This window comes from Myotis daubentonii, chromosome 8, assembly GCF_963259705.1.
Source record: "Myotis daubentonii chromosome 8, mMyoDau2.1, whole genome shotgun sequence".
NCBI lineage: Eukaryota > Metazoa > Chordata > Mammalia > Chiroptera > Vespertilionidae > Myotis > Myotis daubentonii.
In genome coordinates this window covers 58,705,781-58,723,773 of record NC_081847.1, presented here as the reverse complement: position 1 = coordinate 58,723,773, position 17,993 = coordinate 58,705,781, and the positions used below count along the sequence as shown (strand labels likewise).

General features: G+C 40.7%; 1 protein-coding gene across 4 annotated transcripts in view; it reads right to left on the bottom strand.

The window, feature by feature from the left end:
- Positions 1–17,993, bottom strand: part of SMCHD1 (structural maintenance of chromosomes flexible hinge domain containing 1) — a 153,818-nt gene that overhangs the window by 75,165 nt on the left and 60,660 nt on the right. For all 4 annotated transcript variants that reach the window (XR_009454146.1, XM_059706537.1, XM_059706536.1 and 1 more), the window contains 7 exons: positions 17,849–17,926; positions 17,653–17,772; positions 16,682–16,826; positions 9,913–10,009; positions 8,774–8,846; positions 1,526–1,665; positions 767–901 (listed from right to left, as the gene is read on the bottom strand). Coding sequence is in view for 3 of the 4 variants with exons in the window: in XM_059706537.1 (XP_059562520.1) it covers positions 767–901; positions 1,526–1,665; positions 8,774–8,846; positions 9,913–10,009; positions 16,682–16,826; positions 17,653–17,772; positions 17,849–17,926 (788 nt within the window). In the remaining variant the exon portion in view is untranslated. The remainder of the gene's footprint in view (positions 1–766; positions 902–1,525; positions 1,666–8,773; positions 8,847–9,912; positions 10,010–16,681; positions 16,827–17,652; positions 17,773–17,848; positions 17,927–17,993) is intronic.

Below are 17,993 nucleotides of genomic sequence, written 5' to 3'. Positions count from 1 at the left end.
GATCCTGGCTAGAGATCCTGGCTAGGCTGCTGATCAACTGAACACTGTCTCCGTGTCCTTCCTTCTTCGCTGACTCCGTCTACGCCTTTGGGAACCCCTGGAACTGCTGGGGTTGGACCCCGGCACTGTGCGTGACAGGGGGTGGCGCCGCAACCTCCCCATTGACCCTGCCTTGGGTGTGACAGGGGGCGGTGCCCCAACCCCCAAATTGGCCCTACCCTGAGCATGACTGAGGGTGGCATCACAACCTCCCGATTCGCCCTGCTCTGTGCATGACAGGGGCGGCGCCCCAACTCCCCAATCGGCCCTGCTCTGAGCCCGACCAAGGGCTGCACCTAGGGATTGGGCCTGCCCTCTGCCACCCGGGAGTGGGCCTAAGCCAGCAGGTCGTTATCTCCCGAGGGGTCCCAGACTGCGAGAGGGCACAGGCCAGGCTGAGGGACCCCCCTTCCCCCCCCGAGTGCACAAATTTTTGTGCAACAGGCCTCTAGTTTTTATATAAGAAAAAATTAATTTTAGGAATATGTAAATGAATAATGCTACAGAAATTATAAAAGGTTTGGTCAAGAAAATTACTAATATTCTATATAAAACCTTAAATTATTCACTATACCACTTCATGCTTCCTTATTTCCCTTTGGCTAAAAGAACTGCAAATACCTCATTTAAAAAAGTCAAACAACTTTACAGAATTTACTATAAATCTCTTAAAGACTATTTGTATGAAGACTCAATATAATACCAATGAATAACAATAACAACTTACAGGTATTTCAATTTTAGCTTTAAGCGTCTGGTCTTTCTTAATATTCTGAACTTGAATTGCAGGTCCTGATAAAATACTGGTTCCAGAACTACTGCAATCCACAGTGTAGACTGGAAGATTAGGAGCACCTAAAAACTAGTAGAAGCACAAAAAATCATTTAAGACCTCAATAACTAACTAAATAATTGTTTAAATTTTCAAGTACTTCATTAGAGGTATTATTTCTGTCTATAAACTAGAAAATTCTAAGTAAAATTCACTGATATTCTAGGGAATGTATGACTGAAAAGAGTTAATTTTTTATATTTCTGGGTAAAATTTATGTTTTGGAAGAAAATCTGACTCCTCAACCAATATTCTTCCTTTTTTTACTTTACATACTAGGGTTTTCCTTTCCTTTTAGTCATCTTCATTTACCCATCGATCCATCCATCCATCCATCCCCAGTCCTGAAGGATTTCTATTCATAAATTAAATACTTCACCTGAAATGAGGTGAATGGACCAAGGAAGGAGAGGAAGGGAATCTTAAGTTCATAAATTTCTTTATGAAACTCAGTGTTGCTGACATTTTTATTGGCTTAGGGATCCTGAAAACTATTGGCAATACAATATCCCACAAATTTCTCCATGGAATAATCATTCAAGACCTAGATAATATACAAGACTTACTAAAAGCAGATAAAAATATAGTTATTTCCATTTACTACAATGAGATTCAAAATAAAATGTACATATTCTTTATCTTACAATAGCTTACCTTACAATGAACAACCAATTTTGGTTGTGTTGTTATATTGTCTGATTCATCCAAAACTTCTACCTGAAATGGGAAAGCTGTTCCATTTTCTATAACTAAAAATTCAGAATCAGGTTTCACTTTCAATTGATGAGGGGGACCTACAAGGAAATTATATAATGAAATACAGAATCAAGTTTCCAAGACTGAAGCATAGAAATATCAAAAGAAATAATTTTTAACATATCAAGTTTTAATATTTTATAAATAATGCTGAGAAAAGAAAAACTAAGCTGTAGGGAGCAGCTATAGGGTTAAGCCTCGACTGACCTGTTGGCAAAGCCACAAACAAGTCCCAGCTTAGAGGGCACAGCCCTCTTAGCATAATTAAGCTTGCCCTTATAGCCTCCCTAGATCCTTCCTGGGTAGCTAATAGGCTGTGGGAGGTGCAGCAAGTGCTGCCAAAATAAGTGAAACTCACAAGAACATTGTAACTATGGTGATCACTACCTTGTTTACCTCTGACTATAAAATAAAACATCAGCTTGCCATCTGGGTCTCTCTCAGCCAGGCATGGGAGATCCACCGAGCCCCAGCTTATTCTCTTTGTCTGTCTTTTCTTTAATCCTTCGCCCCCAGCAGCTCACCGAACCCTTGGCTGTGCTGGCCCGGCACACTTAGCCATTGGTCAGCAAACTGCGGCTCACGAGCCACATGTGGTTCTTTGGCCCCTTGAATGCGGCTCTTCCACAAAATACCGACTTCTGCGCATGGGCCACGAAGTTTCAATCACACTGTACGTGCGCGCCTGCACATGGTATTTTGTGGAAGAGCCACACTCGAGGGGCCAAAGAACCACATGTGGCTCGCGAGCCGCAGTTTGCCTACCACTGCACTAAGCCATATCCATGTTTTATCATTTCTATTCCCCAAATGCATAAATTCTATATCTGAGCAGGATTGTCTCAATTGCATAAAAATGCCTGATGTCTTTCAAGATTCTCTCTTTGTCTTTTGCTCTTGGTATTTTAATTATGATGTGTCTTGGTGTGGTCCTCTTTGGATTCCTTTTGTTTGGGGTTCTCTGCGCTTCCTGGACTTGTAAGTCTATTTCTTTCACCAGGTAGGGGAAGTTTTCTGTCATTATTTCTTCAAATAGGTTTTCAAAAAGCAGCATGAGAAAAACAGTCAGTTACCTACAAGGGAGTGCCCTTACGACTGTCAGCTGATTTCTCAACAGAAACTATGCAGGCCAGAAGGGAGTGGCAAGAAATATTCAAAGTGATGAGTGCCAAGAACCTACAACCAAGATTACTTTACCCAGGAAAGCTATCATTCAGAATTGAAGGTCAGATAAAGAGCTTCACAGATAAGGAAAAGCTAAAGGAGTTCATCACCACTAAACCAGTATTATATGAAATGCTGAAAGGTGTCCTTTAAGAAGAAGAAGAAAAAAAAGGTAAAGATACAAATTATGAACAACAAATACACATCTATCAACAAGTGAATCTAAAAATCAAGTGAATAAAAAATCTGATGAACAGAATAAACCAGTGAATATAATAGAATCAGGGTCATAGAAAGGAGTGGACTGACTATTCTAGGGGGGAAGGGGTGTGGGGGGTGCGGGAAGAGACTGGATAAAAATCGGATACCTATGAATGAGGCAGAGGGTGGGGTGGGAACCAGGTGGAGGGGAGCTATGGGGGAAAAAGAGGAACAACTGTAATACTCTGAACAATAAAGATTTAATTAAAAAAAATATTTTTTAAAAGCCTGATGTCTAGACTTAGTTTTATGCAACAAACTGACACAGTGATAACTCATGCTGGAAATCACCTATACACGTACATTTTTTAAAAAGAACCTGGAAAAAAAAGTAGTCAAGAAGAAAAGCAAAGTTTATTATACTTTTACTAACTTAATCTTTATACAATGACTGATTTCTCAGGCACATGTAACTACATGCTTGTTTAAAGGATACTGTCCAAACGATCAGTTCATGTAGTGATATAACCAGATAATTTGTCAGACTGCCTACTACTTTGCTGTCATAAGCAAATTACAACACAGCTCTAAGATCAATAAGAGGCCTTACACTTCTGTAGCAAGATGACTTGATGTGTTCTGTAAACACTGGTATTTTTAAAATTCAATTTATGCTAAATGCTGATAACACAGGTTTATAAAGAACTAGAAACACTTATTTTACTTTATATTAGTTAATATTTTTTTACTCTATGCCAGGCACCATGTTAAGTTTTAATTAAGTACTATCAACACTAGTAAAAGAGAAAAATGGTAATTGGCGTACAAGCTACCCTTTTCATTGGCTAATCAGGGCTATATGCAAATTAACTGCCAACTAAGATTGGCAGTTAACTGCCAACTAAGATTGGCAGTTAACTGCCAACAAGATGGCGGTTAATTTGCATATGTAGGCACAATGCAGGGAGGCGAAAGGGAAAGCAGGAAGAAGCCCCCTGCCACTGACAGTGATTGGAAACCCAGGGGGGAGCTAAGAGCTGGGGGTCAGGAGACCCCCCAGCCATGATCGGAGAATCAGGCGCCTTTGCCGCCCTGGCCAGTGATAGCAGGAAGTAGGGGTGGAGCCAGCGATGGGAGCTGGACACGGTTGAAGCTGGCAGTCCCGGGAGCTAGGGGTCCCTGCCTAGGCCTAAAGCGGAGCCCACGATCGCGGGGCCGCTGCAGTTGCGGATCCCCGCTGCCTGAGCCGGACGCCTCAGCCAGAGGCATTAGGCCTGGGCAAGGGGCCGATCCTGCGATTGGAGGGTGATGGGGGTCAACGCCTGAGGGCTCCCAGTATGTGAGAGGGGGCAGGCTGGGCTGAGGGACACTCCCCCCCAACACACACCCAGTGCACGAATTTCATGCACCGGGCCCCTAGTCCTAATATATAAAAACCCTGGGTCTGTCACGACTGGAGGCTCGACCTACCGGAAGTCAGTCCTTCAGTCAGCGCTGGGTTGCCGTGGCGACCCAGCGCTGACTCCAGTGGCTGTGAATCAGGCCCTAAGAGAGGCCTGAAGAGAGAAGCAGGGTCTGATCTGTAGCCTGTGTGACAGCTGTTGATCAGCATTTGCCTCTCTCTTTCTCTCCCAGCCGGGCCAGCAGCCGAGCCTCCATTTCTCTCCAGACCACCACCTGGGGTGCTGAGCAGGCCCGGTTGATAGGTACAGAGACACTGACTGGCATAGAAACTGACCAATCAGAACCAAATTGGCCAGCAGAGGAGGGCAGTTGGGGGCGATATCAAGCCGGCAGGGGAGAGCAGTTGGGGGTGAGATAAGGCCGGCAGTGGAGGGCAGTTACGGGTGATCAGGCAAGCAGGCAGGCAGAGGCAGTTATGGGTGATCAGGCAGGCAGGCGAGTGGTTAGGAGCCAGCAGTCCCAGATTGCCTGTGGGTTCGGGCCTAAACCGGCAGTTGGACATCCCCCAAGGGTCCCCGATTGAAGAGGGTGCAGGCGGGGCTGAGGGAACCCCTCCGTGCATGAATTTCGTGCACCAGGCAACTAGTCTATAACAATAAAAGTGTAATATGCAAATTAGACTGAACGTCCTTCTGGACGAAGCCAGGGCTGCGAGAAGAGCCTGGATCCTTGGTGCCTGCTGGCGGCCAGAGGGAAGGCCGGGTCCCAGATGCCAGAGAAAGCCGGTGCCAGCAGCCACGGGAAGGCCTACTCATGCATGATTTTTGTGCATCAGGCCTCTAGTTCTCATATAATCCTCACAATGATCTTAATAAAGAAGGTAATATTATTATCTCCATTTTATAGACAAGGTACTGAGATCTGGAGACAAATGGCTAGACAGTAGCAGATTCAGGTTTAAGTTCTGGTTTATACTATGAAACCTGATGACCACTATCACTATACTGTGCTACTTCCTACTTTATAACATTCACTCTCGATTTCCAAAAATATGTCAGAAATAACTGGTTACTAAGAATTTCACTACTCCAATTCCTACTTTTAGCTAAACTCTAAAATAAAAGAATTATGTGTTTAGTAACATGTAATACTTTATTATACTTTTTTATTTTTTTATTGTTTTTAATTAAATCTTTATTGTTCAGAGTATTACAGTTGTTCCTCTTTTTCCCCCCATAGCTCCCCTCCACCCGGTTCCCACCCACCCTCTGCCCTTACCCCCCCACCACTGTCCTCATTCATAGGTGTCCGATTTTTGTTCAGTCTCTTCCTGCACCCCCCAAACCCCTTTCCCACCGAGAATAGTCAGCCCACTCCTTTCTATGACCCTGATTCTATTATATTCACCAGTTTATTCTGTTCATCAGATTTTTTATTCACTTGATTTTTAGATTCACTTGTTGATAGATGTGTATTTGTTGTTCATAATTTGTATCTTTACCTTTTTCTTCTTCTTCCTCTTCTTAAAGGACACCTTTCAGCATTTCATATAATACTGGTTTAGTGGTGATGAACTCCTTTAGCTTTTCCTTATCTGTGAAGCTCTTTATCTGACCTTCAATTCTGAATGATAGCTTTGCTGGGTAAAGTAATCTTGGTTGTAGGTTCATGGCACTCATCACTTTGAATATTTCTTGCCACTCCCTTCTGGCCTGCATAGTTTCTGTTGAGAAATCTGCTGACAGTCGTATGGGTACTCCCTTGTAGGTAACTGACTGTCTTTCTCTTGCTGCTTTTAAGATTCTCTCTTTGTCTTTTGCTCTTGGCATTTTAATTATGATGTGTCTTGGTGTGGTCCTCTTTGGATTCCTTTTTTTGGGGGTTCTCTGCGCTTCCTGGACTTGTAAGTCTATTTCTTTCACCAGGTAGGGGAAGTTTTCTGTCATTATTTCTTCAAATAGGTTTTCAATATCTTGCTCTCTTCTTCTGGCACCCCCATAATTCAGATGTTGGTACGGTTGAAGTTGTCCCAGAGGGTCCTTACACTATCTTCACATTAAGGATTTTTTTTTTGTTTTATTGGTTGGGTGTTTTTTGCTTTTTTGTATTTCAAATCTTTGACTTGATGCTTGCAATCCTCCAGTCTGCTGTTGGAACTCTGTATAGTATTCTTTATTTCAGTCAGTGTACGCTTACTTTCTAGTTGGTCCTTGTTCATATCCTCGAGGTTCTCAATGGATTTCTTGAGGGTCTCACCAAATTTATCGGTGGTTTCTAGAAAATTCTTGAAAAACCTTATAAGTGTGGTTTTGAACTCTATATCCAGTAGTTTGCTTTCCTCCATTTCTGTCATTTGTGACGTTTCTTTGTCTCCGCATTTTTTATGCTTCCCTGTGTTGATAGAGTGGCTTTCTGTGCTAGGTGTCCTATAGGGCCCAGTGGCTCAGCCTCCCCAATTACCTGAGGTGCACACTCTTGGTGCACCCCTTTGTGGGCTGCATGTACAGTATTGTTATATTAAGCCTTGATTGTTGTAGGTATCACTGGGAGGAACTGACCTCCAGGCCAATTCGCTGTGAGAATCAGCTGTGTCTATAGTGGGAGAACTTCTGTGCTGGAGACACTCTTCTGGGGTAAGGCTTGCTTCAGTGGGGCTTTGATGCTCACTGAGTCTGCCCCCTGAGTGTGTCCCTTACGGATCTGAGGAGTTGTAATCTGAATGGTCCCACTCTGACCACTGGGTACACTGGCTCTTGGATCTCTAAGGAGGTGCTAATTTAGCCTCTGCCTGAGGCTACCTAGCAGGAGCTACAGAGAGATCTGCAGATGGCTCTTCTTTGTTTAGGATTTGGAGGTGCCCAGATGAGGCCCAGCTTTGAGGCAATGCAAGCTGCTGTGGGGCCTTGGGCCTTCTTTTGGAAGTTCTGGGTCTCTCTGACCCAGCTGCAGTTTGTTAGGTAATTTTCAGATTGCAAAGGGCCAGGCCTTTCATATGCAAAAGCCTCTGCGCACAGAGGCTTGGGTGGGGCGGGGTCTCAGGGAATCAACAGGGCGGAGCAAACAGCTATGGCTGATCCTCAGTCCTACCCTAAGAGGCCCCGCGTCTCAGTGTCCCGATAATTGGTGCAAGCACCTCTGAAAGAAAGCTGCCCTGGAGTTCCAACTGATGCCAGACAGTCCAGTTTCTCCCCTTATGAGTCTGGGTCCCCAGAGACTCACCCGGAACTGGAGTTCAGAGCAGTTGGGAGCTTGTGACTCCCTCCCGACTGAAAAAGACAACCATGTCCTCCGTTGCCAGCCCTTTCCGCGTGTGCCTCCGGACCTCTGCACTTTACTTCCGCACCTCCTCTGAGTCTCAGTGTACTTTTCTCTTTCCTTCTAGTTGTAGAATTTCCACTCAGCCAGCCTTCCTGTGGTTCTGGATGATGTCCGTTTTGTCTTTTAGTTGTATTTTTGAAGTGGTTGTGCGAGGCAGCAATTTCTGGTGTTTACTTATGCTGCCATCTTGGTTTCTCTATACTCTAAGGTGCCAATTTTTATCAATTCATGATTGAGGGAAACCTCAAACTACTGGAATTTATAAAGGTAATAAAATAGCCAATGTTTCTTTTCACTCAAAACTAGTACAAAAGGTCATATATAAAGATATAATCATGGTATTGTTAATACCAGAGCTAAAGCTTACATGTCGAGCACTGTTCTAGTCATTTTACAAACACATGCAGTTCACTTAGAGAACGCATGCATATTGAAACTGTGTCTTCCATTCAGTTACCAAGGAACTGCAGAGTAAGAGTTGCCCATATTAACTCATTTAATCCTCACAACTCTGAAAATAAATATTCTCATTTTACACATGAAGAAACTGACACATACAAATTTACCTAGCTCATCATAGGTGTCAGTTTAAATTCAAACCCAGAAGGGTTGCGTCTGTGAATTTCTAAAATAGACTGTTCCTCAAATTAGCCAGCAAGTTCTACCCTGTGAAACTTTAATGTAACTTCATTTTCAAATTGACAACTTAAGTACATGAGAAACTTTTTTTCTTAAAATACGAAGTAGTCATAGTTGTATTAGAAGAGGTAAAAGATCGATCCAGTTGTAATATAAGCCTAGTAAGTATAGCCCTAGAAATGGTTCCCAAATACATTTTCAATATTCAAATTTTCCTCCCAAAGTTATTTTTAGAATGTCTCTAAAGTCTTCCTCAAAATTTTCCTGTTTTTTACTGTTCATTTCTGTCAGTGCTATGTTTGACATTCATATGTCTTTTCAAGATTTATATAATTATCACACCAAAAGATATTATTACACATTATCATACGAATATTATTTAAAAGGTAAACTTAGGGATATTTCTTGAAATAATATTACCTGGTAGTAATCTAATTTTCAAAATCTGTGAGTCTTCTTTAAAACCCGGAAGAATAACCTTCAGATTAAAATTCTGTTGAAAAAAATTTAAACAAATCCAAGTCTTACATAAATACTTAAGTATTTTATCACCTCAATTCTGATTTATTTTTGCTTTTTATTTTCATACCATTATAGAAGTCTACTTGGCAATTTTATATTAAAATTATATGTAATTATATATTTATGTATATATAAAAGGTACAGGTAAAAGAATTGTCATACTGCTTCTTTACAGACTATAATTTCAGATTTATAAGGTATAACCTCTGAGTAATGACCAAATTCAGGTTTGACATATACAAAAATGGAGGACAACAGTCAAGTGGAAAAAACAAAAATCTACAAATTCAACAGAGTTTTCTGGATTAGATCCTGGAATAGAAAAAAATAGTAGTGACAAAAACTGGAAAAATGTAAATAATAGTCCATAGTGTTGTCAATAGTATTGTATCAATGTTCATTTCTTAGTGTGGATAAATACAGAATGGTTATGTAATATATTAATAGAGAAAGCTAGATGAAGAGTATGTGAACTCTGTATTCTATCTTCTAACTCTTCTATAAACACACTTTTCTTTATCCAAATACCAAACCCATTATGTTTACAGAAGTGAGCTAAAGTTTCTCATATATTTGTTTCTGTTCTAAGAGTTCAAAAATTGATGGAAAAAGCGAGAGAAAAAGGAATAATGGAAATACTGGGGGAATCACTTTGTAAAGTATATGATTCTCTAACCACTATGCAGTATACCTAAAACCAATACAAAGTAATATTGAAAGTAAAGTGTAATTGAAAATTTTAAAAAAGAGAAACAATACAGTACTGAATAACTGTATTGAAAAATGACCTTGAATGTGAAAAGACTGAAATAAAGATGATGAAGACAGTTGAAAAATATTGAATTAATCAATGTTTAACAAAAATAACAGTAGCAAACATGCAGATTTTTCTTAGAGATATACATGGTAAGTAAGTGACATGATCCTGATTAATTCCTAAGAAGCAAACATTACTATCATGTTGTTACAAAATAAGTTATTCAATTTTAAATTTACAATTTCATTTTTACAACTGCAACATTTATATCAATGCTTACCTTGCCTTGACAAGAATTTACAGAGCCCTTAGCTCTAACACCTCGAATTATACAATTCGGTCCCTTGGTTATTTCTTCATATTGTAAAGATAAACCACTGGAAAAAACAAATTATTATGTAACTTCCCCCCTGTTATCTACAAATAAGCTGCAAATGTGTTCTGTTTTCTCATATGCCATTCACAAGTTTAATTCATTTTTTAAATAAAATAGTATTTTTTAAAAAGGAATAACTGAACAAAAAAGCAAATTCCTATGAATTTTTTTTTCCATAGAAAAATGATCTAACAAGTACTGATAAATGATACCAATAAGCCAAACACTGCAAATGGTAGACATACTGTAAAATTTCATATAATGAATTAGTAAAGATACAAGGTAGGAAAATAAGCAAATGCTAGACTATGGGTATACGTCTAAGAAGAAAAAATAATACAAATAGGCCAGGGTTAAGCATTTCTTCAGCTTTTGCATAGATTCTTTCAAATCTTTCACCCTTGCCCAGACAGTTGTGTTTCAGTGGTTGAGCATCAACTAATGAACCAAGAGGTCCCAGTTCAATTCCCAGTCAGGGCACATGCCTGGGTTGTGGGCTCAATCCCCAGTAGCAGGCACGTAGGAGGCAGACATTGATGTTTCTCTCTCATGGTTGTTTCCATCTGTTTATGCCTCTCCCTTCCTCTCTCTCTATAAAAAAAAAATCAATAAAAACATATTAAAAAAAAACAAAAAACTTTTTACCCAATGGAATTTCAGAGAATTTTTGGCACCTATAACTGAATGGCAAATTTAAATAAAGTAAAAAAAAAAATCAAGTATAGTCTTATAAAGATGTAATATTGTTAAAATATATACTGAGATCCCTAATCTACTACCATGGGCAATCTGATTTCTAAATCACCTTTGGACATGTGTAGATCCTTAGAGTGTAAACATTTTACTGTCAAGGGGTAAGGTGGAAAAATAAAGAAAAAATACAACATGATGAAGAAAAAGCCAACTTTTTCTGAAGAATGGTTTTAAATATTTACAAGTATTTCTGAATAAATTGTAAAAATTAAACAACATGCTTTGCTTGAAAAAAGACACACAGTAGCATATGAGATAAACTTCTTTGGGAAGATGACACATTAAAGGCACACATATATTTGCACTATCTCATAAAACCTTAGGAATATGCCAACAAAGAGATTTCTTTAATTTACTGTTAAAGACAAAGATTTAAAAAAAGAGGAAAGGAAGAAGAGATAAGGACAACAAAACTTACTAGAACACAGTAGCAAGTGACCTAGTAGTCTAAAAATAACTTGAACCCTAAAACAGCAACGGAAAAAGTCAGAAACCAATCTATACCACAGAATGCCCAGGTATCATTCAGGAATTGGTGTACTAGTTACCTCTAAAAGTGGTTTAAAAAGAGAAAGGCAAAATGATGATAGGTAGGTAGGTAGGTAGGTAGGTAGGTAGGTAGGTAGGTAGATAGATAGATAGATAGATAGATAGATAGATAGATAGATAGATAGATAGATAGATAGATAGATAGATGATAGATAGGGAAATCAACATCCCCAGACCTCCCCTCTCTGCCTCTGTCAGATGACTAAAAGATTATTCTTTGAAAAAGGCTAAAGCAGAGTCTCTGAACCAGGGGGAAGCACAGAAATTGAAGGACAGAGTAAAATAATAAAAAGAATAGAAGGGTAATCCTGAATAAATGCATATAGACACTGAGACCTTCCCATCCCCATTCTTATCCCAGCCTTGTAACTGGACAGGTTATGAACCTGGAGTGCTAAACTATTCCTCTCAAAGCAAGAGACTAAAGACTTTTCTTTGAGAAAACGGCCAGGCCCAAGAAAAAAGAAAAGACTTAAAAATACTGACAACAGGATTTCTCTCCAAGAAAGTGTTACAGGCAGATAATTCTATAGTGGAGTTCACAGTCATCAGCATCTCCCACACTCCATCTGCACTTTAGTTCCCCACTCAATTATAAGAAGATGACCAATAATTACCAGATATCTGAGTAATGAGATAAAAAATCAACATGAGCAACAAAGTTGGAAACAAAAGAGATTATCTATGTAAAGTCTTCTTAAAAATTGTAATTTGTCAGTGAAAAAAAGTTTTATATTCATAAAACAAAAAGAAGATCTACAAAAGAACATTCAGAAAACCAGGAAGAACTCTCAGAAATTAAAAGTATAGCAGAGCCCTAACTGGTTTGGCTCAGTGGATAGAGCGTTGGCCTGTGGACTCAAGGGTCCCAGGTTCGATTCCAGTCAAGGGCATGTACCTTGGTTGGGGGCACATCCCCAGTAGGGAGTGTGTAGGACCCAGCTGATGGATGTTTCTCTCTCATCGATGTTTCTAACTATCCCTCTCCCTTCCTCTCTGTAAAAAATCAATAAAATATATATTAAAAAAAAGTATAGCAGAAAGAAAAAAATTCAATGGAAAAGTTATAAAGTTGAGAAAAATCTGTCAGAAATTTAAAAAAATAGAAAAATTAGGAAAATCAGAGAACCAGTCTGGAAGGCTCAATATCAAATAAATAAGAATCCCAGTAAGAGAAAACAGTGATGATGGAAAGTAGAGAATGAAGTACTTCAGATAATGAAGAGACCTAAACAGACATGTATCACTATAGAATTTTGCCCTGTTAAGAATAAAAAGTAGATCCTATTGCCGAAACCGGTTTGGCTCAGTGGATAGAGTGTCGGCCTGCGGACTGAAAGATCCCGGGTTCGATTCCGGTCAAGGGCATGTACCTGGGTTGCGGGCACATCCCCAGTAGGAGATGTGCAGGAGGCAGCTGATCGATGTTTCTCTCTCATCGATGTTTCCAACTCTCTATCTCTCTCCCTTCCTCTCTGTAAGAAATCAATAAAATATATTTAAAAAAAAAAAAAAAAAGTAGATCCTATAAGTGCCCAGAGAGAATACACAGGAAACATAAAAAGGAAACCTAACCAAGTTTAAATTTATTAGCAACAGTGAAAGTTCAAAGGCAGAAATGGAGGAATCCTATCTAATAATAGAGAAACATGGTAATTAGCTGTACCTCCGCTATCCTTCCCATTGGCTAATCAGGGCGATATGCAAATTAACTGCCAACCAAGATGGCAGCCGGCAGCCAGGCAGCTTGAAGCGAACAGGAGGCTTGCTTGCTCCAGTGACGGAGGAAGACAACGTTCCCCACCTGCCTTGCTGGCCTCTGAGCTTGCAGTTTAAGAAACATTGTTACAAATATAGAAGCTAAACAAAACCCCAGAAACCTGCTTTCAGCCAGCCGGGCTTCAGCCAGCAGGACCACAACATTGTTTCAATTATAGAACAAACGCAGATCCCTGCTTTCAGCCAGCCGGCATCTCAGAGCTGGAGTGAGCAGGACCGCAACAGTGTTACAATTATAGAACCCAAACAAACCAAATACCTGCTTTCAGCAGCCGAGGCCTCAGAGCTGGAACCAAGCCTCAGAGCTAAAGCTGGCCCAGAATTTAAAAAAAAGAAAAAAAGGACCGGTTGGGAGCTGTAGTCACCCACCAGCATGAAAACGGCCCTCAGCCCTCACCCAGACTGGCCAGGGACCCCGGTGGGGACCACCACCCTGATCCAGGACACCCTTCAGGGCAAACCAGCTGGCCCCCACCCGTGCACCAGGCCTCTATCCTATATAGTAAAAGGGTAATATGCCTCCCAGCACCGGAATCAGCAGAGCAGCGAGGCCTCCCAGCACCCGGATCAGCAGAGCCACGAGGCCTCCCAGCACCAGGATTGGCGTGACGGGGGCAGCAACCAAACCCCCTGATCGCCCTGCAGCTCTTTGTGTGACAGGGGGCAGGGCCACAACCTCCCTATCCGCCCTGCTCTGTGTGTGACAGGGTGCGGCGCCCCAACCCCCCCCCACCCCCCACGGGCCCTGCTCTGTGTGTGACGGGGTAGAGCCATAACTTCCCCATCGGCCCTGCCCTGAGTGTGACAGTAGCGGCGCCCCAACCCCCTGATCGGCCCTGCTCTGTGGGTGGTAGAGGGTGGCACCCCAACCCCCTGATCCGCCCTGCTCTGTGTGTGACAGGGGGTGGTGCCCCAACTCCCCTATCGGCCCTACTCTGTGAGTGACAGGGGAGAGCTCCTCAACCCCCTGATCGGCCCTGCTCTGTGCGTGACAGGGTACGGGGCCCCAACCCCCCCTGATGGGCCCTGTTCTCTGCATGACAGGGGGCAGCGCCCCAACCCCATGACGGCCCTGCTCTCTGTGTGATGGGGTGGCGCCGCAACCTCCCTATCAACCCTGCCTTGAGTGTGACAGGGGGCGGTGCCCCAACACCCCAATCAGCCCTACCCTGAGCGTGACTAGGGATGGCATGGCAACCTCCCGATCTGCCCTGCTCTGTGCATGACATGGGGCGGCTTCCCAACTCCCCAATTGGCCCTGCTCTGAGCCTGACCAGGGGCTGCACCTAGGGATTGGGCCTGCCCTCTGCCACCTGGGAGGAGGCCTAAGCCCTCAGGTCATTATCTCCCGAGGGGTCCCAGACTGCGAGAGGGCACAGGCCAGGCTGAGGGACCCCCCTTCCCCCCGAGTGCACAAATTGTTGTGCACCGGGCCTCTAGTTCTTACATAATTTTGACAGAAACAGTTTCCATTATTCAATTCAATCAAGTAGCAGGGTAGAAAAAAAGATATTTTCAGAGCAATACTTTTATCTCACATGTACCCTTTCTTAAGAAACAGGAAGGATGTGCTTCAGCAACAGGAGGGGGACAAGGGATTCTTATAAAAACAGGAGGCCCATTAAAGATTAAATACTAAACAAGACAAGCCACTTCACAGACTCACAATTCAGGAATATTTCCTTGACCAGGGATCAAATCCCTAACCTTGGCCTATCAGGATGCCACTCTAACCAACAGAGTGAGCTACCTGGCCAGGGCTTTAGTGTTTTATTTTTAAACAAACGTGTTTATTACACTTAAGCCTCAATAACCTGGGCTTTATGCAATATTAAGAATAAATACTATAAATGTAATTTTATCCTTATGATTTTCTTGGTAACATTTTATTTTCTCTAGCTTACTTTATTGGAATAGAGTATATAATACATATGACATACAAAATATGTGATAATTAACATGTTATTAGTGAGGCTTTCTCTTAAGAGGTGACTATTAGTTAAGTTTTTGGGTAGTCAAAAGTTAAATGTGAATTTTTAATTGTGCAGGGTTGATGACCCCAATCCCTGCATTGGTCAAGGGTCAACTGTATATAATTCTTCCTTTACTGTTTAATATTCAAATGAAAGTGATATGTCAAAAGACAAGAATCAGTTTTTACAAATTAAGGGAACATAAATCTATAAAATTCAGTTAAAATATTTTTTATATGTACGTATTGCTTTTCAGGAACCTAATCATGGTATAAATCTAGACACTAAACAATCTACACTTCACTAATCTGTGAGCTTCTAGAAGACAAATACAATGTCCCTATTTACTTCTATAATTCCAGTTAGCAAATGTCTGGAATACAGTACATGTTCAAATGACTGTAGAGTAAACATTTATACCATAAGGGAAAAAAATACATATAGATAATAAAAGAAAGCACATATAACAAGTTGCCCCAAAAAGACAAATTTTGCAGCGAATGTAAAAACAAAAATAAAACCTTAGCATTCATGCTCTTTAAAGTAATCAAGAATTTCTTCCTAGGCACCACAGAAAGAAGTGATGGAAAATAATGAACCTCCTCAATTACATCACTGAACATATTGTTAAGGTTTTAAAAAATACATATTTTTATTGTGAGAGGAAGGGAGAGGGACAGATGAGAGAGAATCATTTATCGGCTGCCTCCTGCATGCCCCACACTAGGGTTGGAGCCCACAACCCAGGCATGTGCCCTGAGAATTGAACCATGACCTTTTGGTTCATAGGTCGATGCTCAATCACTGAGCCATGCCAGTCGGGCACATTGTTAAGTTTTTAAGAGCTATTTATTAATATAAGCCAGTCCATCACTCTAAAAGATGATTCAGTAAAATTGAGTTCAGAAAGAACTCAAATTTACATGGAAAACATATACTTTATTGCTATAGATTTTAAAACAAAAATAAATTGCATTAGCACGTTAAAAACCTAGTAGGCAGTATTTCTCAGTTTAAATGTCCATAACTTCTAAGGCTAAGCAAATAACAACAAAATAGACATATTATAACAAACAATTACCAGAAGACATCATATCATACTTGCCAAAAGAAATGGAGTAAAAAAGACAGAACTATCAGTCTTACCTAAAGAATTTAACAGTAAATTAAAAAAAAAAAAATTTTCAGCCCTGACCAGTTTGGCTCAGTGGCTAGAGCGTTGGCCTGTGGACTGAAGAGTCCCAGGTTTGATTCCGGTCAAGGGCATGTACCTTGGTTGCAGGCACATCCCCAGTAGGAGGTGTGCAGGACTCAGCTGATCCATGTTTCTCTCTCATGGATGTTTCTAACTCTCTATCCCTCTTCCTTCCTCTCTGTAAAAAATCATTGAAATATATTTTTAAAAAAATTTTTAGCAAGTCAATTTATACATGACCCTGAAGTCACAGGGGATAGCTTGAGGCTAAATACATCCCTCAAATATCATAAAAGCCACTAAACATTTTAATGATAATACTGAAGGTAAGCACATACAAAATATTTAAGCCAAAAAAGAAAGGAGAGAGAGTAAATGCTTAGCAAATATAAAGTGTCAAATACAAGTTGATACTTCAAATTACCTTGCTTCAAGAACTGGCTGAATATCATTTATTAGTTGACTAGCATGACCAAATTCATCCTGAAACTCCAGAGGGATATTGAATGGAACTCCAACACGAAAAGGAGGATCCAGAAGACCAAATGAAAATTTTTCTGGCTTACCCTCTTAAAAAAAAAGAAAAAGTAAAAATATGAAGCAAATTCATTGGTCAGAAAATTCATTGTAGGCCAGAAACAGATGCATTTATACATTGGAAATTAAACTACAATAAAGATGGTATTTAAAATCTGTGCAAAATCTACTTCAGAAAATAATAAAGTTAGATCCCTATCTCATACCATACATAAAAATAAAATTCTAAAAGTAGAGATTATCCTATATAATAAAAACCTAATATGCAAATCGACCACACAGTGGAACAACCAGTCGCTATGATGCGCACTGACCACCATGGGGCAGACGCACAATGCAGGAGCTGCCCCGTGGTGGTCAGTGTGCTCCACAGGGGGCATGGCTGGTGAGTGTAGCGGCGGTGGCAGGAGCATCCACCAAGGGGTCCCGGACTGTGAGAAGGCACAGGCTGGGCTGAGGGCTCCCCTCCCCAGTGCACAAATGTCATGTACTGGGCCTCTAGTTAGAATATAGTAAAGAATATGCTTATAACCATATTATAGAAAAAACTAAGGCTCCACTAAACCAGCTTTTCTCAAAGTATGGTCTCTAGTCTAATAGTTTCAGACATCCCTGGGAAATTATTAGAAACTAGAGGCCCTGTGCACAAAATTCGTGCACTTGGGGGGGGGGGTGTCCCTCAGCCTGGCCTGCACCCTCTCACAGTCCGGGAACCCTCAGGAGATGTCCGACTGACGGTTTAGGCCCGCTCACGGAGAGAGCAATTGGTCGAACATCTTTTACTAAATTATCTATTTATTCCTCTTTAATTTAAAATACCACCTTTAGCATATAAATATGAATTAATATTTTGCTTACCTTTAACAGAAAATTTAATTGCTTTACATGGTAGTGGTCTTCCAGCATAAGTGTCTGCATTACTTTCATTCAATACAACTTGTAATTTTAATGTATAATTCCCCAATTTTTGAATATTTTCTGGAAAAATAAAAAAGAAATGATAAATCAAGTCAACATAACATTGATACAATTTTTAACATTCAGAATAACTCACCCATTTTTTTAAACCAGTAAGGCCATTTTCCTCCATGTTGACTAATATGTGAAATGATTTCTTTATTTCCACTTGAAGCTTAATAAAAGAAAAAAAAAACAAGCATTTATTACCTGTGAAACTGAATACAGAACATGAATGTAAA